The following is a 25,607-nucleotide window of genomic DNA, read 5'->3' as shown; positions in this document are numbered from 1 at the left end:
TTCCCTCCCTGATTTACCATGTGCCATGCACACAGGTTACCCATGCTATGTTGGTTGGTCAGCCCTGCTTTAGCTACTGTATGTGTGCCACTACCCACCTCTACTGGATGGAATCAGAACTGAGGAACAGTGGACACATAAATATACATTTGATCCAGGATAAATACTCCCTAGCAGGCATCAACATGTACAGAGAAGCAGGAGCAGATTTGCTGCTAATGGCAGCAAATTGCACCCACTTCCTGGGGCCCTGCAATGGGCCCCTGCCACCACCAGGGGGAGCTTTAGGTTCCCCCTAGGCATGAACGATACATGCCTCTGGCAGCAGGGGGGCACAGCAGTGCTGGAAGCACAGCAGGAGCATGGCAGCAGTAAGTGGGGAGCTCCCACAGATGCCACTGGCGCTGTGGGTAGTTGGGGGGGCGGGGTGTGGCGAGTGCTGACCTGGGGCACTACCCACAGATGCCACCAGCAGTCTCAGCAGTGGCCTACAGATGTCGCCAGCTGGGGGGTGCTGAGTGTTGCCAGCTGTGGGGGGTGTGCCGAGTGGCAACGGCTCCTTTTCATAGGGGGTGCACCACCATGCTCAAGGTGTGCGTGTGCACCTGCATGTACCCCCTACGTGTTGCTAATGCCCCTAGGTGTACTGAGAGCACTAGGCGAGTGTGGAGCTGGGTAGAGAACAAGCTGGAGCACTTATTCCCTTCTAAACTCTGCAAGCACGGAGCTGGGTGGGGAAACAGGCTGGGGAGCTTATTTCTCACTCAGCTCTGCAAATGTGGAGCTGAGCAGGGAACAGGCTCCCCAGCCAGCTCCATACTCAGGGAGCTGGGTGGGGAACAGGCTTTATCTGTCTCTATCTCCCAGTGCCAGTTCCATGACTCCGGAGCTGCCGTTGGGAGACTCTTCTGGCCCAGCACCAGCTCCTCAGTCATGGGGTTCACAGTTTCAGCTCTGTGATTAGGGGGCCAGTGTTGGAAGACCCTTATTTCTCAGTGCCAGGTCTGCAGTCATGGGGCCGGCACTGCGAGATCCTTATTGCGGAGCTGGTGTTGGGAGATAAGGGTCTCCCAGCACCAGCCCCAAGACCCTGGAGCTGGTACTGAGAAAGAAGGGTCTCCCAGCTCCCCATTCCCCAATTGCAACAGCAGAGCAGGGGCTGAGAGAGAGGGATTTCCCAGTGTCCACTCCCTGATCATAATCTCCAAGCAAGGGACTTGGAGCTCCCTGCTGCCAGGGCAGGGGGATGTAATCCCTACCAGCTGCAAAGACCACCCCAGCAGCAGGCAGCTCCCAGGGGCAGGGCACAATCTCCTATCTGCTGGTAGACGGCTGACCGGGAGCCTCCCAGTCAGGCATCTACATGAGTGCTACTGCACTGTTACTAATCTATAATAATAATAGGCTTATTCTGTTTTATCCAGAGCGCTCTGATTCTGTAGAGTGGGCAGGCTCCACTGAAGGAAAAAAAAACTGTGTGGGGGGGGGAGGGGGCAGGGGAGAAGAGAGGCCTGCTTTCCCACCCCCCCCGCCCCAGAGCCTGCCTGCCTCTCCCACGGTCAGGGGGTGAGCTGCTGGCAGGCCCTGAGCTGCAGGGGGCCCCGGTGTATCCCTCTGTGGTGCCAGGTGGGTGCTGCCTGAGGGCCATCACCACTGCGGAGGTAAGCACCAGGGTCCCCACCACTCAGAGGAAGTGAGACCAACTGGCAGCTTGCTCCCCAACTGTGGGAGATACAGGCAGGCTCCAGGGAACAAAAAAAAAAAAAAAAAAAAAAAAAGATCAGGCCCCTCACTGCTTTTTTGGGTTTTTTCATCAATGGAGCCTGTCCACATGAGCTGCGGTTGGTTTGCGCAGCCCCTGAGCTGGGGAATCCCAGTATTTCCCTCCCCAGCAGCAGTGCGCCCCAGGGCCGCCTGGGCAGGGTGGTAGCTGTGCGGGTGCAGTCCCAGCTCACAGGCAGCACCCACTGGATCCGATGGCACACAGGGCACTGGAAGCCCAGATGTGCTCAGGGAAGCTCAGGCTTGGCAGGCTTCCAGTGCCCCATGCACCATCCGTGCTGGTTGGGACTGCCCAGGAATGGGCTGGCTACCTTGGGAAGGTGGCAAGAAGGCAACTGGATGTGCTGGCAGCCGGAGAAGGTGCCAGGGGTGCTGTATGGGGCAGTGGGCACCCACCAAGCCTGCGCTTCCCTGAAATACACCCAGGCTTCCAGCGCCCTGTGCACTGCCCCACTGCCCTCCCTGGATAGGGCCCTTGTACACGAGGAATATTGCTACAATTTGTTACATAGCAAACTAAAATACACAGGATGCATCTTACTGTGCTATTTAAAAAAGTAATTTAAATCAAAATACACTGCCAAATATGTACATTATTACACAATTACATAGTTACAAAGGGCAATTAAACCACTAAAAGAGGCAATTTTCTCATGTGTACAAAAGGGCCCTCTTATTCTATGACTATAAACAAGTCACAAGGTCAGACTTTTGACAAAATATGTATTTATATTCCTAAGCCTGTGTTTATACACGGACAACTTTATGTAGCTTTTTCAAGGGTGAAAAGTTTTGATTCTGTTAAAAGTATTTGGTCAAAGGATACTTTTACAATAAAAATTTAATCATAAATGTTTTGCAGGTTTCAGCTAGTTGAAACTAAATTTGCTACTTGCATTTGCAGGTAGCATATTTACTCATGATTAACAAGGTTTACTGCATAGTAACTGTGCACATGAAGATGCATATGCTTACTGTGCAGTAAACTACACTACTGCGCAGTTAAGCATCTTGTGTAGATGCACCCAGTATGGCACTGGCCACATTCTTCTATAGAAAATGAAGATTCCTAGGTCCAGAAGCCTGTTCTTTTTTAGCAGAAGGGTCTAACTTACAAACACCAGTTGCTGAGAAGATCTGAGTGGCTCTGACAGACAGAAAAGGACAGGGGGAATAAAAAACATGACTTAGAGTAAATTATTAACCATTATTTTAATCATAAATAGTTTAATGTAAATAGTTTTCAAAAAAATTAAACCTATTTTAACTTGCTGCCGTGGGTTTTTTGCCATCTTCTCACTTATTGTTTTAATGTGCAAAAATGGATTCTTCAGACTTCTAGCGCTCCCTATTTATTAATTATAAAACTTCAGATTTTTCATTGAGATTCCTTATTAAAAGGTTTCACACTTAAGATGCTTATCACGGTTTAGCTCAGTGCCTCTTTAATATCCCGACCTTGAGAGATGGCCACACAAACAAAATTGATTAAAAAAAAAAAAAAATTGGTCTAGCTGCATTTGCAACCAACACTATCTTCTGATATATTGGATTTCCACAAGCCAAGACAGCTGAAATATTTGCCGAAGGCTTTACTCTACTGTCAGAGTTTGCTGCTGGAAATCAACGTGGGTCCTAAGTCACTTATGTGCTATTGAATATCCTTTTTTTAGAGGTCTAAATATGGTCTTGGGAGCTTTACTGTAGCCTTCAATTTTGTAAAATGTTGGGCTGTATTTATGAAAAATTTCATGCAACTTTGTTAACGTACTGAAAGTCAAGCTAACTTTTTGCTATTAACATTAAGCAGTATGGTTTTGATGGAAAAAAGGGTCTATGCCTCTAAGAGAACAAAAATGAATAAAAAATACACTATTAGCTATTGATGTTGCAATTACTTTTATACATGCTTCAATTTAAGCAAGTCAGCAATTCAGTCGCTTGCCTATTCATGTGAGTAAAATTATGCGTCTGTTTAAGAATTATAGCCTTTATTTTCAGTATTTTTCTTGTTTTTATAGCAGTTTTTGTAAAACTCAGTTTAGATAAGGGACCAGTAGTGGCATTCCAAAACTGCCACCATTTATAAATCAATTGATTATAATTTATGATAACAACTTGAAATAGTGTAAATTTTAAAAATGATTTTTACAAAGCTTGTACCTAATTGATATACATGATTTTTAATCAAGTAATACAAGACACAATTTAAATCATTCCACCTGTGCAACATGACAGTAGAGCCATCTCAGCTGGCTATTAATGCTATACTCTGCAATCATAACTCATTCCTTTTATGCAACAGAAAACCCACCATACTAAGTAATTCCAATGCATATGGATTTTTGATCATATGGTATTTTACTGGAAGCTAGTACAAATGATCTTGGAGCTTCCAGGTCCATTCTGCACCCCCATTTATAAAACATCAATTGATTACATTTTATAATTTGCCAGTATAGCTTCACTTTTACAATATCTTTCCAGAAAAAAGCTACTATTCAATAAACTAGGATCCTTTAAGACACTAGCCTGATCCACTGGACAAATTAAGACTTCCATAACCAGAAGGTAACTTAATCAAATTATTGTGTTTCTTTTTCTGTCCAACTCTTCGCACTTCATAGAATGTCCTAATGGTGTCAGCACTAATTAGGCTTTTGCTTTCAATTAGAAAAGCAATTTGCCCTCCAGGAAATAGGAAAGTCTGGTACTGTATAAACTCCAGTCAGACAAGTGTCTTATCATATATTCCATCCTGTGGCATTAATCTGCAGCTCAGACTGGCACATGCTACTCTGCAAGCCAGGTATCTTGCACATGACTGATGCCTGATAACAGGGCTGTCCAGCTTCTAAACTGGTGGGGGCCAAATGCCCCACCAGTTGCACCAGTGGGGGCTGCACAACCACAGGCCCCCTCAAGGTGCATGCTATCCCAAACCCCTCCTGCACCAAGCAGGACCCCCTCTGCCCCCCCCTGTCCATTGCAGGATACACCCATGCCCCCACCTCCCATTGCCACAGTGCTCACCCGTGTTGTAGACCTCCCCCTGTACCCCACTGCACTCCTGTGCCCAGCCCTGCTGCTGCATCGCATGCATACTCCTCGCCCCACGTACACTGCACCAGGCTTACGCTCCACTCCTTGGGCTACAGATGGGCAGTACAAGTCAAAGGAGGGAGGGGAGGCCTGCAGACTCCAGCTGCTGTTGCAACTGGAGCAATGGGCAGAGTGGTGGCAAAGCAGGAGCCTAGGGGCTGCAATTTAAACTCTTGCAGACTGCCAGTTGTACAATACTGTCTTAGAATACAAGAGGTGTCTAGGTTCAAGGTCACAATACACTGAGCAAAAAGTTCAGATATGAATCATTGTTACTCTGTGAACGTGCCAGGGCAACATGTCTCTGAAGGAAGCACCCAGATTTACCCCTACTGAAGTGACCAATACTCATCCCTTAGTCTTATTAGCAAGCCCATCCAGGCCTGTGCTATCAGAGCACTAGTGTGTCTCCTCATGCCAAGGATGCAGGGGGACCTGGGAAGACAGGCATCCAGAGGAAGACTGATGGAACCGTGCTGGGGAGGCAGCTCTGAGCCAAGAGGTTAGGGTATATTTGGAATAAGCCAACACACACCATAAACCTCCTTGGCCTCAAAGGCTAGGGACAGAAATTACACAAACTGGTTCAAGTGATCAGAAACTGGTTGAAACCTGTAACAGAACAGAAGCTCAGTGCACATAAACCAGTTTCAAAATGGCTGAAATAGATTTAAGATAAACTGATTTGGATCAAACTGCTTTATGGAACTTCTGTCCCAGACCCCTTCCTGTTTTAAGTTAAATCAGAGTCCCCCAGCAACCCAACATGCTTTCCAGCCCTGGGCTGGGCTGTGTTGTCTGCTCCAGAGAGTAGGGCTGGCCCCACATCTCTGCTTCCTAGCTGGAACAGTGAGGGCAACTGGCAAGTGGGGAGCACAAGCCCAGCTAGGGATGCAACCTGGTTTATGGAGGGGGTGAGGGGGAGAAGGGAGAGGCTTCCCCCTCCAGACAAACCCCAGCTGGGGTCTGGGGCCAGGGGGTTAAATACACCTTCCCCTGCTCAAAACTTACTGCTGGCTGTGACTGTAGACTACAAATCCCAGAGACACCTGAAAGCAGGAAGAGGAAGTGATGAGTAACACTGCAGAGTCCTGCTGCTGTAAGTCTGGACTCCAAACCCCAGAAACCTCAGGGGCAACAGGAAGAGGAAGTGAATGTATAGCCAGAAAGCTATGCCCCCCAGCTTCTGGCCTGAGCCATTGCAGGTATGTGGCTGCTTTTCCTGAATCAAAGGTAAATGTTTGTTCACTTCTGTTTCAGTTTAATCTTTGCACCTTAAAAGTAACCTGCAAAGATTGAATCAATTCAGCCTCAGGCTTTTTGACTTTCTGTACTTAGCCAAAATGCCCTCCAATCTATAGCAGTGAGTTCATGTAACAAGCTTCACCATGGGGACCTGGTGCCATGGTCCTGCCTACACTATGCTGTCTCCTGTCTGGGTTGTAGACTTTCATATTTGCAAATTGGACTTTAACCTTCCAAAGAGATGGTTTTATGTTCCACAGTAATATTTTGTGGACACTCGAGAGTTAGCTTTAGGTAAACTTTAATAGGCTCTTTACAGAGACAAGGTTGCTACCAAAACATTTGAACATGTTCCAGAACAAGTTATAAATGTTCAAAGCCCTGGGGAAGTTAGTTATCATTAGACATTCATGTAAGATCAAGAGCAGGTCTCGTCTCAGAGTTATGACAACTCTCACATGGCTTGCAAAGAATATAGTTTAGCTTTTACTGAGTGCTCCAAGACATTTTTGTTTAACCTTTAAAACTATTTTAAAAGCCAGATGTTTTCAGCCAAAGTGACTGGCCACTCTTTCTAGGTATTACAAAGGACCCTTCACCAACCTGATGAGGACTTTGGTTTTTAGGGAGACAATGTTGTAGGGGAGTGTTTTGTGTAAATATTCCTCTACAACACACCCTCCTCATGCATGGAACAAGCATGGCTGCATGAGGTGCCCACACTGGACCAGCCCTGTACACTGGCCCTGGTGCCATGGGGCCAGCCTGTGAACCCAATCTGGACTGGCCATGGAGCCAGTATGTAGGGCCAGTCCAGTGGGGTACCACATACAGTATGTGCCCTGGATAGGCCACTTGTGCTGTACAGTGTACATACCTAGTCCAGTCCCATAAACTGCATACGGTCCCAGTCTGGGGGCCATGCTGAGCACAGTGAGCAGGGCTTGCAAAGGATGTGTGTGCTACATGTGGTACCCACACTGGACTGGCCTTGCACACTGACTTTGGTATGCAGGGATAGCCTGTGGGCCCCTATCTAGATTGGCCCCAGGGCTGGTATGCAGGGTTGATCCCCTGTGGGTACCTCATGCAACATGTGCCCCAAGCTGTCCTCCTGTGCTACATACAGTATCTATGTCACTGGGTCCAGCTCTGTGCAACACATTCAGCGAGTGCCAGGCCAGCTCCTTCCACCACATGCAGTACATGGGCCTGGGTTTGGAGCCAGTGTGTGCCTCATGCAGCACATGGGGTCAGTATGAGATCCGCAGGCTGGACAGCAGTCCTCCACAGGCCAGATCTGCAGTTTGCATCTTTAATACCCCTATCCTAAACCAACAGGGAAAGCAAATAACTTGGTACTTTGGTAGTCTCTGTGCAATAACTGGAGAACATGGTAGATTCAGTGATGGAGTGGAAGATTTAAACAAACACAATACATTATTTTGAATCTGGGAAATTTTCTTCATCCAGTTCCACCAAAGGAATTATTATTACCATTGATAATGCCCCTTACTCTAGAGGCCTGTTTGTACTGCAGCATATTGGTACTGTTGGCAAAATCATTGCAACGTGACTCATTAGTAAATTGCCTTTGTCTGTTGTCCTATCCACTCTCAAACTACATTTTTGCAAACACTATGTGGAGTGTAATCCATTTAAATAATTAATCTGGGATTTTAACACAGCTCTTCAATAATCAAACATGTTCTCACAATAACTATGCTAATAGATTTTTATTCAACCACTGTTACACATGTCCCCTTAACAAGTAAATAGACCTAAAGCCTGAAGAACCCTTAGCACATCACAGAAGAACTCTGCTAAGCCAGAAATTTTATAATTCTCACCAGATATTTGCTGTCTTGTTCCATTTAAGTTGTTAAACTGCACCTGGTATGCAGCGACAGGCAAAACAGATTTGGAGTTAAAGCACTGAACTAGGATTCAAGAGACTTTGGAATTCCTAGCTCTGTCACAAATTATTTCTGTGCAATTTTAGCCCAGGTTTTTTAAGGTATTTAACAATACTCTGATCAGTACCTCAAAATCTAAGTGTCTTAGATAACTAACCTTCATTTTCAAAAAGGATTTATATATTTCTAGTGGGATTTTCAAATGCATTCTGGTTTGGGAATAAAGTGCATAAGAAGGCTTTGAAAACTCTCCCTATATAAATACCAAGTCATTCTTGAAAATGAGACAGCAAGAAGGTCTGATTCAGATGGCTATGTTGACTGGGACAATGCTTAATTAATTTAAAAAGTCTGGGTCCTATACTCTATGCCTCTGTTGCCTATCTGTAAATTTGCACCCTGCCTGACCATGTGTGCAAATCCTCTAGCACAAAAGAAGTCTGGTCTTTTTTGAGACCTCTTGGCATAGCTGTAATACGAATTAATAGTTGTAGTGATCTGCATGACTATGGTATCTGAGTGCCAACATGAGTTGCTGCTACACCCTTTCAACACATATTTAATAACAAAAGACACAGTGGTGAGGTCTAGTATTTCTTACAGTTTTATCGCTTACAATACATGCTACAAAACCTCAACTATTATAAAATATATTATCAGAAAGATTTAAAACTAAACAAGAGTGATCAAAATAATGAGGTGCTAAGAAAAGTACTCAGCTCCTGGCAGAACCAGGTTTTTCAAGGTAAAAGGTCCTTTCATTATGTACAGCAGGTTCATTATGTTCCTCAATTTTTTAACCCAGTTTTCTCTCTTCAGTAGCATTGTTATACCTGATTTCATGGTCCTAATTAAATGCGTCTCAGTGCGTGATCACTTCTATTTTTAGGCTTTTTAAAAGAGAAATTTAATTTGAGGTGTATGCCTAACAGGATAACATCATTTCATGTGTCAAAGTCTGTTTCATCATGACAGTATAATGTCCCTGTAACACAGTGAACAAAAGCAAACAGCCATGGAGTTCCCAGGGTAATTTGTATTCAAGCCTCAGTTTCCATATTAAAAATCAATAATAAAAATGGCCAAACAAATGATGGAACAAAATGCTGTTTGTATGTCCAAAGTTCATCCCCTACTGATAGAAGACAATAAACAAACAATACTGTTATAACTCCAGATATCAGAATGCTTTAAGCAAAGAACCTAATTTTAAAGGTGGAAAAGCTGAGGCACAAAGAGGTAAGATTAAAATATCCAGAAGAGGCCTCTAAAAGTTGACTGTGTTGATTTCTGGGTGGCATATCACCATCTTCATGTATCTTCTGCCTATTTTTCAAGGACAGAGCATCTATATCTCCAAATGAAGTCAATCAGATCTGTGAACTTGGGCATCTCTGGAAAACTGAACTAAAGGCACCTGAATTTGGGTACCTACAAATGAAGGTGACTAGTCTTTTGAAAACTGTGGCCTAGTTTACTTGCCTCAGGTCACACAAGGAATCAGGAGGTAGTAAGATAACTCAGATTTCCTGATGCCTAGTGCATTGCTCTATCTACCTTAGCATTTTTTCTTCGTTGACATAGGTGGACAGAAGGGCTGTGCAAAGCTTCTGTTTGCAATTCAATCTGGAAAAGATTCAGCACGATTTGGAGGCACGAGGGGAAGGAAGTGCAGGGTGGGGGAGGGAAAGGACTGACATCTCTAGCTGGCCAGCGAGTGTAATTTCTCCCTGAGTCCCCTTCCAAGCACAGTGCCTGGGGGAGGGACATAGAAACAGCATAAAAGCCTCTATCTGCAGGCTCTCTGTGCCTTTTGTGAGCTGGTTCTGAGCAACCGCATCAGAAAGGTACTGGACTGGCTTGGCTTCCTATTCAGTCACCTACTCCTTTTTGTTCTTAGAAAGGATTAGATAGGATATAGCAAGTTTTGCCTGTCAGCAGCTAGAGGTGCAGGGCCCCAGAACCCAGACTCCCTCTGCACCTATCTCCTTGACAGCTGGCAAGCTTTGTGGCTGCAGCAGGGCCTAGGCAGGACTGCAGTTTTCACCCCCTTGTGCCTTAATACACACAGTCACCTATGTCACGAGTTTTGCTTGTCAGCAGCTTGAGGTGCATTTATCCCAGAAACCCCTGCACCTATCTCCTTAGACCTGGCAGGCTTCATGGCCTCAGCAGGGGCTACTACTCCTGCAAGTCTCATCTGAATCAGCCAAAAAAGGACAAAGTTATAGATATTTAATTGATTCCCCATTATATTCTATGGCCAAATCCCTAGGCCTGGGTGTGCCTCCCAGTGAAGGGGGGGAGGAGGAGGAGGGGGATAACCAGGTCTCTACTCAGAAAAATGGAGGCAAAGAATCGATTCAGAAAAGTGATCCAAATCTCCAAATCGCATTACTGGCCTCTGAATCAGCTGAATCTGAATCCGAATCGAATAGTTCTCTAGTCGTACAGGCCTGGTGTTTAGATCCTAGAATATGTTTCTGGTTCCTGAACTCAAGAGAGTCTGACAGAATCTGTACCATGGGTGGGCAGAATATGGCCTGTGGGCTGTCTGGCCCACCAATTGATCCTATTCAGTTCACCAGCCACTGTTGGGAGCCTGACGAGGAAGGGTTGTGCTCCACATCAATCTGTTTTGCTGCAGCCGGGCCTGGGCTGGCTGGTGCTGCATGCAGACACCTCCACCCCACCCCACCTGCATCTTTTTCCCCCACTTCTGCTCAGCTTCCTGTTGACACTGCAGCTGCACAGTCCTGGCACTACAGCTGCCAGCAGTTAGGGTCCCACACAGGACACGACACAATGCCAAGTAGATGTCCCACCCGCCTGCCTGCCTTCAGGCTGTTGGCAGCAGCTGGCAGGCCAAATAGGATCAAATGGCATCTCCTTGCCCCCTCCCCCACCCTCAGCAACTCACCAAAACTCCTTAAGTGGCCCTCCAGCCCAAATAATTGCCCCTCCAGCCCAAATAATCACCCATCCCGATCTATGCTTTTGACTGAAAAAGATGCAATAACCATCATACAAACAATTCAAGTCAAAAGATCTGCCTGAGAACACCTTTGACTCTGTAGTCTGACAACCCCTTTCCCATTTACAGCTGGCTCAACTACAAAAAGCCTTTTGCACAAGTCCAGAGGAGGGTTCAGACTCATGCCTCTGGAGCCATAACAAAATACCCAAAGTACTGAGCCATCATGCAACTCTGGTAGGTAGTTCTGTGAAATGTTATATTTTTAATGCATGGTATAGTTTCCTGATGATATAGATAACTTATTTAAATACTTTCTTTAATTTCTTTAAATAACAGTAACTAAATAAGTTCAAAGCTTACTGAACTTGAACAAGTTCAGGGAAACCAACATTTTAGGAGACCTGAGATTGGAATGAGGCCATATACCCACAGGGAGCACAACAACTATCTTAGTTTACCTTTCTCTGTTCCTTCCTTCTTGGAATCTGCATCATTTTGACTTTCCTGCTCAATGATCTTTGTCGGGGGCTTTCATGCAGAAGCCAAATTCCCAAAGGAGAAGGTTTTACTGGAGTGAATAACCTGGAGGTTTGCCAGAAACAAGAGGCAGCAATGCCTTCATCAAAGCCTCTTTAAATTGTCACATATCTGTCTCATTTTTTGAGTTGCAGGACATTTATAGCATAAAATAAAATATTCACCTGCTCGTGTACTTTCTATCAAGAGCAGTCAATAGGACAGAAGGTAGGGGAAAAGAAAGAAGGAAAGAGAGACTACTTACCTGACTGCTCACTCCTGGGGCACTTTAAGACTGACCATCAGAGCAGTAATAAAACTTACACAGAGAAAACTACATTTATTTTTACAAATGAAGACATCTGTTGCCTGATCTCACTGATGATGCTGAATATCCCAGGGTAGTGAATCCATGCTGCTGCCAATGTGGCGTGGGTTTAAACCAGTGAGTAACAGGAAAAACTATGCATTGTAGTCCCTATAATTCTTGGAATCTTGGCATGAATGACACTAGAAAAGACCAAGTTAGATCAGACTGAAGGTATCTGCTTTATGTTACACATGCTTTTTCACTTGAACATCCCCGCTTTGTTGTACTTCTAACAGAGCCCAGCACGCATTGCAGTTTTAAAACAGATGTTTTGTTCCTTGCTAGGACTGTCATATTGTATCTTGCGCTCGCTTTTATGCAAGTATGCCCCATAAAAGCAGCATTTCTGCAAGAAATGAAGTAAAGTCTGCCAAGTAACTCATACAAACAAGCCCTTCAAAGATTGGGAGTTCTCTGCCTCAGACTCAGCTCTTACAGCTTCAAGTTATGTGTAAACCTAAGCTACCAAACTAGAAAGCAAACAGGAACCTGCAGAGCATAAGAATTGAGATGTCCCAGTCAAATGGGAGTTGGCATGTAGTTTGCTTTTGCAGCAGACAAGCACCAGGAAGGCAAGTCACAAGTGGGATGGATTCATGTCAGTGCCGGAGTAATATGAGTAGATATGACAAAAGTGGAGGATTTTCCTACGCAGAGAGTTGCACTTCCAAGGCTTTTTGACCCTTTGCTAGCAATGTCCGGAAGGACAAGAAAAGTGGTATATGCAGCTACTTGCTGGAGTCATGATTGTTTATATGCCTTTTTTCCTTTAGACAAGCTGCTCTCAAACTTCTTTGGGTCAGATACTCGCATTTAAATTTGTTATGCTGCTGTGTAATCCTTTGATTCTGTGTTATGGATAATAAAATATAAATACCTTTATGTCACTACAACCACATTATAACCTCTCCAGATATTATAACCTCAGAGATATTATAGAGCTGTTCTTCATTCTTCTTTATTAATATTTTCCATTTCCCCTCTCTTTTCCCATTCCTCTCTCTATCATATAACCTCCAAAAGTTTACTGTAGCCTCAGGGGTACACAAGCTTCAGCTGTAGAATCACTGCTTTGTCATCAGTCAAAGCTGTCCTAGTCTGGCAGTGATTGAAAGTTAATTATATAGATGGCTATTTGGCAGTTTCTGTAAAACAAGCTGACCGCATTAATTCAGTGCCAGACAAGTATCCATGTCTCTCAAAGCACCAGGCCTGCTGGTATCTGTAGCAGGGCACTAAGGTGCCTGCTACTGACAAACAGTAGTATGGGCTCAGCTGCCAGTCACCAGGGCAGCACAGGTGTGGGTTGCCGAGACAACCAGTTTGGTCAGCTGACCAGAAGGGGGCAGGGCCTGGCCTATATAAACAGCCAGGCTGAGGCAGCCCTGCTGGGAGTGGGCATAGCAGAGAAGCCTGATGGCTGGAGCAGCATCTGCTTAATGATGCTGGGTGGAGGAAACCCTGATAGGGATATGCATGAAGGATAGCCAGTTTGGCTTGGAATTTCTGTTGTAGCCCAGGAGTGGTACTTTTCTGTTTTGTTGTTGTGTTACACCGGAGGAATGGGTGAGGCTGTAGGGGTTGGAGGAGGCCTCATGGGAGCTCCCCAGTAGTGTGGGGGTTCCTGGCACTGGAGAGGGTGCTGTGTTTTGGGGTGTCTCGACCCTGGCCCCAGTGTGGGTAGTATCGGGAGGAGCCCAGTGTGGGCGCAGGTGAGAAGCCCCAGTGGGGCGTAAGACCTGGAAAGGGGGTCTGGCGGCCAGGCACTGCTATGGCCACCTGATCCTTGACCGTGGGAATCGCGAGGCAAGGCCCCAGTGCGGGCGTGAGCACAGAGACAGGCCCCAGTGTGGGCTACGAGGGCGTGGAGCCCCAGTGGGGGCTACGAGAGCTCAGACAGGGAACAGGCCCCAGTGCGGGCGAGAGCTGCGAGGGAAGCTAAGGGGGCGCTGATAGGGAGACGAGCCAGAGAGCATCTGTGAGGGCACGGGTAACGGAGACAAGACAGAGGACCCGTGAGGGCAAGGGTGATTTTAGGACCCACGTGTGGCCCCTGAAGCTTTGGTTGCAGGGTTATCAAAGGCAAGGCACAGACTGCGACGTAGCAGAGCACCGTGCCAAGGAGGGTAAGAAGGCAGCCTCCCTTTAACGATAGTTACCATCAAAGATGTGGTGGGTGAGATAGAGGGTGCATTTGGACCCGATTTGGCACGGTAGGTAGGGGGCGCTAGGGGAGTTCACAGCACCCCTAGGTCATGTCCTGCCACAGTATCCTTGTCAGTAGTCTCAGTAGAGACACCAAGGATGGATGTGAAAAGTAAACTAAACTACCTCTGCCTTAGCTTTTCTTGGGGAAGGCCACTACTAAGACTTAGTGGTACAAAAGCATTTCTCTGTCCATGCTCTGTAAACACCAGACATTTAAGCCTTCAGGGATACCATTTCACCAGCACTGAATTCACTTTTAAAAATTAAATACAATTATTGGCCAAGGGCCTGTGATGTCCTTACGTACCACTTTGGGCTTTTTCTTGTAAAGTGTCAGAAGAGACGAGAAAAACGACATTTTCTTCCCTTTCCCCTCTGCCAACTGTTTGCATGTCAAGCCATCCTTCTCATTTGTCGCCACCTCTCTGGTTATCTTTTTTTTTCCCCACTGGCACTGAATAGGACTGGCCATTATTAATTCCTTTGTAGCTGGGGTTTTAAAACATCTGCTGAGTAAAATATTTTTATCTTAATTACCATAATCTTTATGGGGCTATAAATGAAATTTCTGCATTATTTGAAGGTGCTATACTGCTCTTTGTATACCATTAAGGCCAGTGTGACTATGTCCATCAGTAAAAGCAGTTTCTAAAGAACCAGTGAGTAAAAAGATCAGTTGAATAATTCTTGGCTTTCTTGTTTCTTATGCATCTATGCAAGATTTCTCCAGCAAATGTTCCATTGTAAATTATAGATTCTTCATCAATATTATTCACATACTCAAGAACGATACTTTCTGCCTGTTCATGTTGCCTTGTTTTTTTCCATCTAAGGCAGTGACTGATGCTATTAATTACTACAGCTAAGTTTCCAGTGAAACCTTCTCTATTCTGCTATTTCTATTTGGTAGAATCCCTCTAGTTTTTCTAGATAAAGTAAGAAATGTCTGAATGCGTGCACAATTTGTTATAAAGAGAAAATACATTATTTGAAAAGTGTGCTGGGGATAGGTAAACTGTGTTTGATAAGCAACAGTAGGGAAGATACAAAGCAAAAGGAATAGTAGCTGCCCCAGCAACCCAACTGGTAGTGGCACATGCAAACAGAAAGAGGCTCTGTGAGCAGGGAGCAACCCTGGCTCTCCTCCATTCAAGTCAACTTGTGAGACATCAGGTAATCTGTGAGAAATCCATTGCCTTCAAAGAGCCACAGATATAACAGCTGACACGCCAATAATGTCAATTTTCTTTTTATCAGTGCCAATCCAATATGGACCAATATATCAGTGCACCTCCTCCCAGAGTACCTCACCCTGAATGAGACATGTAGGCTCCTTGTCCAGGGCTTAGGGAGATTTTGGTACCTCATAAGGAGATCTAAAACAGCTGGCACACTGAGCAGAGAGTGGATTAGAGCTAACCAGCTAACAGGAAATGCTGTGCACAGATAGTCTGAACTTTTCCCTTTCAGGTTAAATCACCTCACTCAGGGCTGTGGAGAATTGCTTCTTCATTTGGGATTCACAGCCTGAAGACCTTTCCTGACAATAGACGCCTGTATCCTTTCTCTAAAAGAAATGAGCAAAACTCGCCTCTATTTTTTGAGAACACAGATATCTTGTTAGGGCACTCATCTGAAAGGAGGGAGATTCTGGTTTCTCTTCAGATAGCATGCCATTAAGTAGGCTGCTAAGGTCATGCCTCTGACCAGGATAGACTCTTAGGCTGCGTCCAGATGAGCATAGCCATGCGGTATGTGGAGCCACAGACACATATGCAGAACCACATACCGCACATTCAGGTGTTCTCTATGCTGCAAAGGAGCAGCACAGGGGAGGGAGGTTGGCCCCTGGATATCTAGGGGTCAAAAAAAAACCTACAGAAAAAAAAGTGCAGTGGCACCTGGCCAGCTGGAGACGCACTGTGGCTCCCAGCCAGGTTCCGCGTGGCAGGATCGTCACTGGTACAGCCTTGGGAGGCCCAGGACCTCAGGTAAAGCTGCTGGGGCCAGCCAAGTGCTGGCCCCAGCCTCCCCTACCCCACCTGGGGTAACTTACCGCAAGCCAGAGGGCACATGGCACAGGCGTTTCCTGGGGACAACTACTGGCAGCACAAGGTATGCTACTGCTAGTTGTTCACAGGAAAACAAATGTCCATGCATGTGTGGATGTGGTCTTGGGGTGGGGGGGGGGGATCATGCTGTCCTACCTGCTCCCTGATTACTCTGGGAACAGAAAGGTTTCTGTTCTGTTCAAGTGGAATCAATCAGCCCACGACTTATCTTCCCTTCTGTGTTTTGTGACAGCCTCACAAAGTAAGATATAGATAGAGAGGGGTGGTTCAGGCTAGTTGAGTGTCATCTTCATAGTTGAACCTAAGCAGAAGTAAAGACATATCCATTTCCTGACTGGCTGTTATAGAAAAGGCAGGTACCACCAGCACCACTATTTCCGCTCTTTTTAAAGAGCAGAATAACCCCTGATGGTCCCAGATCTTTCTGGAAATTAGACATTTCTTCTGAGGTATCTAACTTCTGACACGCCATGTCGGAGAGCTAGGTGCTGCACTTGGGATTCTGGATCCTGCTCTGGGGGCTGACTTTTAGGCTCCTAAGTTTTACTGAATCTACCTCTTGTTGCTGGGGGCTGGACAAGAGCTAGGTTTGCACTTTAAAAATAACAATACAGACTTTATAGCAGCCAAGGACCTCAAAGCACTTTACAGCTACCAAGCATCTTTAACACCCCTGCGAGGGAGGGAGTTTTGTCTTCACTGCAGAGGTGCATAAACTGAGACACAGAGATGAATAAGTATTTTCTCTAAACTTAAGCATAGAGTGAGTGGCAAAGCTGGAACAGTTGCTAGGGCTGCTGACTCTAACCAGGGCACCAAACTGCCTGTAGAAGTGCAGTTTTTTGAAAGGGTAACAGAGAAGAGACAGAGGACTCCAGGCCCTAGAAGCAGAAAAATCTAGCAACTGAATGATGAAAACAATTACCAGCCATCAGCCCCAATGTGATCAATCCATTGTCTGTGGTTTTACATGGACATCTCTGATATTCTCAGGACCAATTATGAATCTGAGCTTTCCACTGGCATCCATTACAGTGACCAGCTTCTGTTCAGTGGCCACATAGTGAATCAAGGAAATAATCCAGTAATCTGTAATTGTAGTGGTCCAGTAAATATCAGAAACGCAACAGTTGTCTACCTGGGCATGAATCTCCCCTTACTTATTGGTTTTAAATTGGTGTGATCACCATTCATCCTAACATACCTTACATAGGTATGAGGAAAAGTGGTTGTCTTCTGGGGTGGTGATTGGCCTAAGGACACAGGCAGACAAGCGTCTTTGGGTAAATGTGATATCTTTTATTAGACCAACTAAACAGTTGGAAAAATTGTTCTTTGCAAGCTTTCAGGCACAAACCCTTCATTTACCTGAAGACCCTTGTCTGCCAAGGTTTTCTTCTAGAACTTCTAGGCACTGCCCCCCCTCACCATCTACAACTGCACATGTTGTAACATGGTTCCACATGGCTGTTTCCAATCTGGGTTTCACTTTACATGGGTTTCTGTCTAAGTGAACAGGGATATTTCCTTATTGGTTGCTCTCCCCAGACTGAAGGTGCTCTTCCTCTTCTTTTTGTGCCATATGCTGATCTAATGCTCAGGGGTACTCTCATTCTGCTTAGCAGCATACTCTCCCCAAAAGGAAATGTTACTCACAGGAGCCTTGGGTCATGAATCTGGTTGCCTAATCTCTTTCCAGTTCCTCTATTTGGGTTTCACATCCTCCACAAAAGTGTGCTGCAGCTGCTTACAGAGGAATGACACAGAATGTCAATAATTTCTCCAGAAAGGGTTTTATGAATAAAAATCACCTCATTCTCTCCTGTGTAAAGAGCATGCACAGAAAAGGGAAGCTCACTACATGTGCCACTACTTCTGCCAGTTTGATGAATTACTTCCTTCAGGCCACAATATGCTGAGATACTTTTTTCATTTAATTTTCAGCTAAAATGAACATTTCTTAATCAGGATCATGATAGTGGCTCCAACTGCCATATTTTAAAAGAGAAATAAAGAAAACATGTCCCTTTTGCTCCATTAGACAATAGTATTCAGAGGGAGACTATGTCATACACAAAATCAGGAGACTGTCAGGATAAAAAATACAGTTAAAAATCAAAGCTTGATTCAACGTGTCATGAAGTTAACAGAAGTCTTTCTCGTAGCTCCAAAAGGCAGTAGGGGAGAGCCTAAGTACAAAAAATATCACAATAGTTTCAATCTTGTGTTCATTTATTTCAGTGGGAAGAGAGAGTGTACAGCAATTTGCATGACCTAGCTTGAAGTGCGAGACCCACAAAAGGATTCAGGCACATGAATCGAATATTTAGATCTTTAAAGCCCTGCTAACTGATCTAATCCTGGAGATGCCTGATGTCTCTAGGGGTTCCGGATCTCCCTAGCAAAGTTCCCAAGGCACCTAAAATGTCTGCTGATGGGTTTGCATACAACCACCTAAGTCTTGAACATGCTGAGCAGCTGGAATTACTTAGTTATCCCATGCAAACTGGAACAGCTTCAGAAGAAGAAACTAGGAATACCCCAAGCTTAAGCATGTCCCACATGATGATGATTAGGGTGCTCTGCTGAGAGATGGGCAATGTGAGTTCAGATCTCCTCAGAAAAATGAAGAAGTCTCCTGCACAACAGGCAAGTTTTTAAGAACTAGATTATTGAATGAAAGAGGGCACCACCTGCTGCTGCCAACCTCCTTTTACGGGAAATGCAGGAGGAGGGTTCATGGTAGAAAATACCAAGCAGCAATGGAGCTTGGAGTTAGGTAGTTATCTTCCCAAAAGGCATGGGACTTAGGCTGCAGCCCTCTTCTCAGCGTTCCATACTGGTACCCAGTTTTGTGGGTACCATATCTCAGGTGCCTTGTTCTCCACAGGAATTATGTAGGAAGCTGCAGTACTTCATTCAGGAGGAGACAAGGTGCCAGAAAAATTAGGAGCTGTAATTCTAAGAGCTGTGATGCCTGAATGTTAAATGATTAAAATGAAAAAAGACAAATTAATTATTTTTCAGCAATTGTGCTGTTTCCTTTTGCATTTGGGAAAGGAAGGAAGGCTGGATAGTTTCAGTTAGTCAATAGGCCCGTTAATCTTACTTCGGTCCTGGGGAAGCTCTTTGAAAAAATTATCCAGGAGCACATCTGTGAGGGACGAGCAGTGGGGAGGATGATCAAGGGCAACCAGCATGGGTTCATTAAGGGCAGGTCCTGTCAGACCAACCTGATTGCCTTCTATGATCAGGTCACAAAAATCACTGGATGCAGGTGTTGCAGTGGATGTAGTCTTTCTGGACTTCAGGAAGGCCTTTGACATTCTCCCACCCCATTCTCATTAAAAAGCTAGGTGACTGTGGCACTGATGCCTACATAGACAGATGGGTCACAAATTGGCTAGTGGGCCGCACCCAGAGAGTAGTGGTGGATGGGTCATATTCAGCCTGGAGGGAGGTGGCCAGTGGAGTCCCCCAGGGCTTGGTTCTCAGGCCCATACTGTTCAAGTTCTTTATCAGTGACTTGGACAAAGGGATGAAAAGCACCCTGTTCAAATTCACTGATGACACCAAGATTTGGGGTGAGGTAGGCACACTACAAGGGAGGGACAGGATATAGCTGGACCTGGACAGGTTACAGGAGTGGGCAAATATGAATAGGATGGGATTCAATACTGACAAGTCCAGAGTACTGCACTTAGGCAGTAAGAACCAGCAGCATACCTATAGGCTGGAGAACTCCCTTCTCAAAAAGCACAGCGGAAGAAAGAGATCTTGGAGTCATTATCGATTCCAAAATGAACACAGGCCACCAATGAGAGGACACAGTCAGGAAGGCTAACCGCACCTTGTCATGCATCCACAGATGCATCATGAGCAGGTCCAAGGAGGTGATTCTCCCTCTCTATGCAACACTGGTCAGACCACAGTTGGAGTACTGTGTCCAGTTCTGGGTGCCGCACTTCAGGAAGGATGAGGCCAGCATGGAGAGGGTCCAGAGGAAGGCTGCTTGCATGATCAGGGGACAGCAAGGCAGGCCTTATGAGAAGAGGCTAAGGAACTGGACTTGTTCAGCCTTCACAAGAGAAGGCTGAGAGGGGATCTAGTGGCCAACTATAAACTTAGCAGGGGGGACCAGAGGGGAATGGGTGAGACCGTGTTCCCTGAACGCCTCCTGGAGTAACAAGGAATAACAGCCACAAGTTGATTGAGAGTAGGTTCAGGATAGACATCAGGAAGCACTATTTCACAGTCAGGGCAGCCAGGATCTGGAACCAGCTTCCAAGGAAGGTAGTGCAGGCTCCTACCTTAGGGGTCTTTAAAAGGAGGCTTGATAACTACCTAGATGGAGTCATACGAGTTTAAACTTAGTAGGGGTCATATAAGTCCTGTATTCATTCCTGTCCAGGGCAGGGGGTTGGACTTGATGATCTGCTCAGGTCCCCTCTGACCCTACATCTATGAGTTTCTCTCTCTGCACCCATATAAAACTGTGGTGTTTAGGTTGGGAATGCCATAGGTAAATGGTTTCTTTAAAATATTTTCTTCGTTTTTCCCTATTAATACTTTTCTGTTAGCAATTGTGAAACTCTCCTCCTCCTTGCTAATACCAAAAAGACTAGATTGTATCCCTTTTTACATGCAGTACATTTAGGCTGTTGACTCTACAGCACTTTTTCAGTGATGTCTAAATGACACACTCAACTGATTTATTGACAGAAAGAAAGAAATTGATTCACTCTTGTTACCTCTCAGCTCCATGTTCTTGGGGAACCCTGACACAGGACGCAGACTGTCTGACTCACAAAGAATTCCTCCCCCACCTAAACAGAAACTGATTAAAATGCAGTGAGAGACACACCTGAAGTCCTCCAGATAAGGGTGACAAAAGTGAAACAACTGCCCTAAGTCTCATTTGCATCTGAGATGGGACCAGATGACCATTCATTTACATGAGAGATGGAGAACAGAAAGGCTGAAGCAGAGACTGCAGTGAATTCTGGGATCAGCGAAGCAAGGGAGCACTGCATGATGGGGAATCTGTGCTCCAAATGCTAGTCAGCCCTCACACTCAGCTCAGCATTTATCAGACCAGTTCTAATCTGGATTTACAAAGGACTTTTCCTCCCCTCCCCCCACTCTAAGCAGAAGTAAGTTTAATAGGCATCTCAGGCCGTACATTCCCCAGTCCCACTATGGGACGCCTATGTAAACTGAATTGGTTAAAACTTGGTTGCCGGGTTAGGGAATGCTGAGGCAATAAACGGAGTCAGTGGGGTATGGACAACATTTGAACAATGGTACAGGGTTCATCACAGTGTCCAGCTCGTTGGAACTCTGTCCACAAGTGTTGTCACACTTTTCCCGGGACAACTGGTGGAAGTCCTCTCCACAACAGGTTATGAACACTCCAATAATTGCCTTAAGTCTTTTAACAGACTATAGTAAGATCTGGAAAAGTCATGCCAAGCTGAGGCTTGTTCACAGCAAGTAAAAATCCAAAACCCGGATGCTGCAAGCTATCTATTGTTTCTGAAGACACCAGGCGATGTCCCACCAAGTATATCTGCTATCCATAGGAATGTCAAGCTGGCTCCTAAGTGTGTGTTTCCTGAGTATCAGTCAGTTTCCTGAGATGTTCCAACCAGATATAACCCCTTGTCAATAGAAAAGACAATTTGATTTACACCACTGAGAATGCTTGAAAGAAGCTGAACTGGGGGTATAAAAATCTGTAAAAGAAGCAGCAGTGTGTCTGCTGACACCACTCTCTTTCTTCTGCAGAAGCTGAAGGAGGCGGATCATCTCCCTTCAAGGATCGTGCTGAGAACTTTGACCTGTTGGTTTTGCCACCCGAGTGCCTTGGCCTGGTGAAATCCCAGCTCTCTCTCTCTCTCTCGCTAAACATAGATTTCTGAACCTGAACTGTATTAATTAAGCTTGGGCTAAGTTTCCCCAAATACTTAGTGAAACCAGGGTAATACTGTAACTGTTTGTGTTTGTTTTTCCTTTGCATGTCTATTACTACTAGTGTCATTATGTATTTCATCTGCTTAGCAATAAATAACTTTTATAGTCAAACCGGTGGTAACTGGGTATATTTTTCCTTTTTTAATCGTCTTTCCCCACTTGCTCTGCAGCAACGCTCCTTTTACCTAAGCTAAAGATCCCTGTGAAGCCCAAAAATACTGTGGGGTCTGCTCATCAAGAGGCTAAAAGATTGGGACGTGCTGAGTTTGAAACACATAAGGGGATCAGCTTGTACAGGCTGATTGACCCAGTTTGGCTCAGCCATGCCCTAATGCTGGCCCATGAGGGAGTCATCTGGACACCCAGCCAGATTCAGAGGTATTCTGTTCAACTGTGTGCTTCTGTCTGACTGTAGTTATTGTTGCTCTGATGAACTGATTCTTGGCATATGAGGGTGTCAGCCCCTCCATGCTGATCAGCCCAGCCGGGTCAGGCGTGTCACGTTAATCTGTGTGTGTTTGTGTGTATGACTGATTTGGGGACTGGAGGAACCCAGCCCCTCTGAACTGAGTCCTGCAAGATAGCTCAACTGGGGGTGAGGGCTTGCAGAAAGGAGAGATACAGCTCTGTATAGAAACACAAGTAACACAAGCAGCACATTGACAGAATTACCAAGACCCTAGCCCTAATAAATGAGCACACCCCAAGGTAGCGGGCAAATCTGGTAACGCTGTTGCTCCAGTACAGTGGTCTTCAACCTTTTTTCATTGGAGATGCAGACCCCTCTGGAAATTTTGAATGGTGTGCGCCCCTTTGAATTGTAAGTGTGGATATTCACGTACTTTTGATCGATTGTAGTCATCTTTCACGCACCCCTTCAACATAGTCTGCAGACCCCCAGGGGTCCACAGACCACGGGTTGAAAACCACTGCTCCAGTACAATAGCACAGAAAGTTTGGCGACAGGGAAAGAGTGATAACATAACAAATTAAAAATGTATATGACAAATAAGTTTAAATTTAATTAGGCCTATTTCTTTGATAAAATCAATAGCTTTTGATGCTAGTATAAGATACTGAGTAAGATACAGAAGTAATATGCCTTAGTGAAGACCAGCCCTAAAAAACAAAAAGATACAGACAGGATGACCTGGTTCATATTTCTAGTGAACAGCTCAAACTTTATCCATCTGTGTGAATTCAAATAGCAATCACAGTACTGGGGAAGAGGAGTGAACAAGGTAGCTGTATAACAGAAACAAGCCATTTGCAAGCAAGATCAATGGACTGCAGGGAAAAAATGGGCTTGACAAAGTTACTGGGCTTCTATCATACAAGAACCCTATATGAAAGAACATAGTGAAACAGAGAAATAGTAACCATAGCATCCCTTCTGAACAGGTATTGCGGGACTGGGTTATACTTCGCAGTCCTATTTCAGAAAGGCAGTTAAGAAGATGCCTGAACTCAGACATGAGCTGACGTCTCTAACTCAGATCTGAAGAAGAGGGAACACTGAAGTCTACATTCTATGACGTAAAACAGAAGCATTAAATAAATCTGATGCACATCTAGCACAACAAAGTTCATCTGAGAGTTAAGAGAGTCAGTTAACCTTAGAAATAGGTGTAGCACAATCCTCTGATGGTTTCAAGCATTCAGCGTACCAGGGGAAGACACAAAGCCGCTGTCTATGGGAAAGCTGTCAATGGCTGTTCCCTGAAGAGCTGCTGTAATTAAATAATCATTCCTCAATAAACACATCATGCTAGAAAAAGTAAAACCAATTTCATCTGGAGACACCATTAGAAAGATGCAGTGTCTCACTTGTTGCTCTAAATGAATGTGGGGTGAGGTCACTTGTTGCTTCTCGTGTTTCACATCTAACTACAGAAAGCTCTGTTTCTCTACTGCTCTTGGCTGTGCGCAGCAGCCCACTCAAGTCTTCTGGCTGGTGCCCAGACACCCTTCCCTGCGGCTTCCATGTCAGCGCAGTCCTTCCAGCGTAGTGCTGCCACCAGCCCTTCTGCGACCTCTATTCAGCAGTCTCCTCCTCTACTCCCGACTAATCCAGGCACAAAACAAGCCACATTACCCCCCAACTTGCTGATCCCATCTCAGAAAAGCAAAGGACACGAGGGGTTTGGAGACGCAAGGGGTACAGCTATACCAGCACACCAGGAGGGGCCCTGCCACAGGCCCACACCTTGGCCCTTAAAATTCAGGAATCCAGCTCACCCCAAGCTTGAGTTTCCTCTAACAGGGTTTGGCCAAACCTGGGAACCAAGCAGCTGGAAAAAAAAACCACGAAAGGCTACGCTTGGGGTCTGGTTCCAAAACCTTCCTCTGCGGGGTGTGCGCCCCCAGCAAGCGACACCGGGGGGCGGGAAGCGGCTGCTCGGGACAAGGCAGAGGGACGCGCAGGGCGGCGGGGCCGGGAGCTGCTGTGGCGCCGCCCGGCGGCGGGGACGCTGCCTCGCCTCGCCTCGCCTCGCCTCAGCCCCGCCCCGCGCGCCACGTGCCGGGCTGTCCTCGCCCGGGCCGGTGCCCCCCCGGCCGCTCCCTGCTTCGCTCACCTATGGTGGAGACGACGGTGCCCACGAAGTAGAAGGCGCCGGTGAAGTCCCAGCGCGGGCGCACGGCGTCGGCGCGGATGCCGGCCAGGCTGGCCGCCTCGTAGTCGCGGAGCAGGTCGCGCAGCTCGGCGCGGCTCAGGTTGTGGCGCCGGCTGAAGTCGTCGAGGCGCTGGTCCCAGCGCGCCTTGGCGCGGCGCTCGGCGGGCAGCTCGAGGGCCGAGAACACGGCGGCGCCGCACAGCAGGTAGAGCGCGATCAGCGCCGCCAGCAGCGCGAAGCGCGCGTTGTCCTCGCCCGGCCCGCCCGGGCCCGCGCAGCGGCACGCCATGCTCCGCTAGCGCCGGCGGGGCTCGGCCCGCGCCCGCCCGCCGCCCCCAGCGCGGGGCATGGCGCGGCGGCGGCGGCGCCCGGGCTCCCGTCTCCGCACCGCACCACGCCGCAGGGCAGCCGGAGCGGGGCTGGGCGGGCTCGGGCCCCCCGCGGGCGCCGCCCTCCTCCTTCGGCCCCGGCCGCCACCTGCTGCTTCCCGCCCCTTCCAGCCTCGCCCCGCCCCGCCCGGCTGCGGCGCGGAGCCCCCAGAGGGGAGGCGCGGAGCCGGGCGCCGCCCGCTGCTAGCGGGACATGGGGGCGCTGCGGATGCGCCGCCTCTGCCGCCCGCCCGCCGGTCCTGGTCTCGGCAGGGGATGCGCGGACACCCGGGCGCGTCAGCGTTCCTGGAGGAAGAGGCTTGGGGCAGGGAGCAGGGCACGGGGCAGCCCCTGGTCGCCGGCCTCACCTGCGCATCAGCAGGACACCTGCGAAGCTCCCCAGGGACGAGCTCCCGGGGCCCAAGGAGGGCAGTGGCCGTGTTTGGGCGCCGGCTGGAGTGAG

The 25,607-nt window shown here is 46.8% G+C and overlaps 1 protein-coding gene across 1 annotated transcript in view; it reads right to left on the bottom strand.

Moving 5' to 3' along the window:
• KCNK13 (potassium two pore domain channel subfamily K member 13) overlaps nt 1-25,282 on the bottom strand; it is a 157,820-nt gene extending 132,538 nt beyond the window's left edge. Inside the window, exon 1 of the mRNA XM_090034992.1 lies at nt 24,738-25,282. Within this exon, the coding sequence (XP_089891118.1) occupies nt 24,738-25,065 (328 nt within the window). The 5' untranslated portion in view covers nt 25,066-25,282. The remainder of the gene's footprint in view (nt 1-24,737) is intronic.
• Nucleotides 25,283-25,607: the final 325 nt, after the last annotated feature.

This window comes from Crocodylus siamensis, chromosome 2 (assembly GCF_052110815.1).
Source record: "Crocodylus siamensis isolate JL-2025a chromosome 2, ASM5211081v1, whole genome shotgun sequence".
Classification (NCBI taxonomy): Eukaryota; Metazoa; Chordata; order Crocodylia; family Crocodylidae; genus Crocodylus; species Crocodylus siamensis.
The sequence above is the reverse complement of the archived record's forward strand: the minus strand, read 5'-3'. Positions and strand labels throughout refer to the sequence as shown.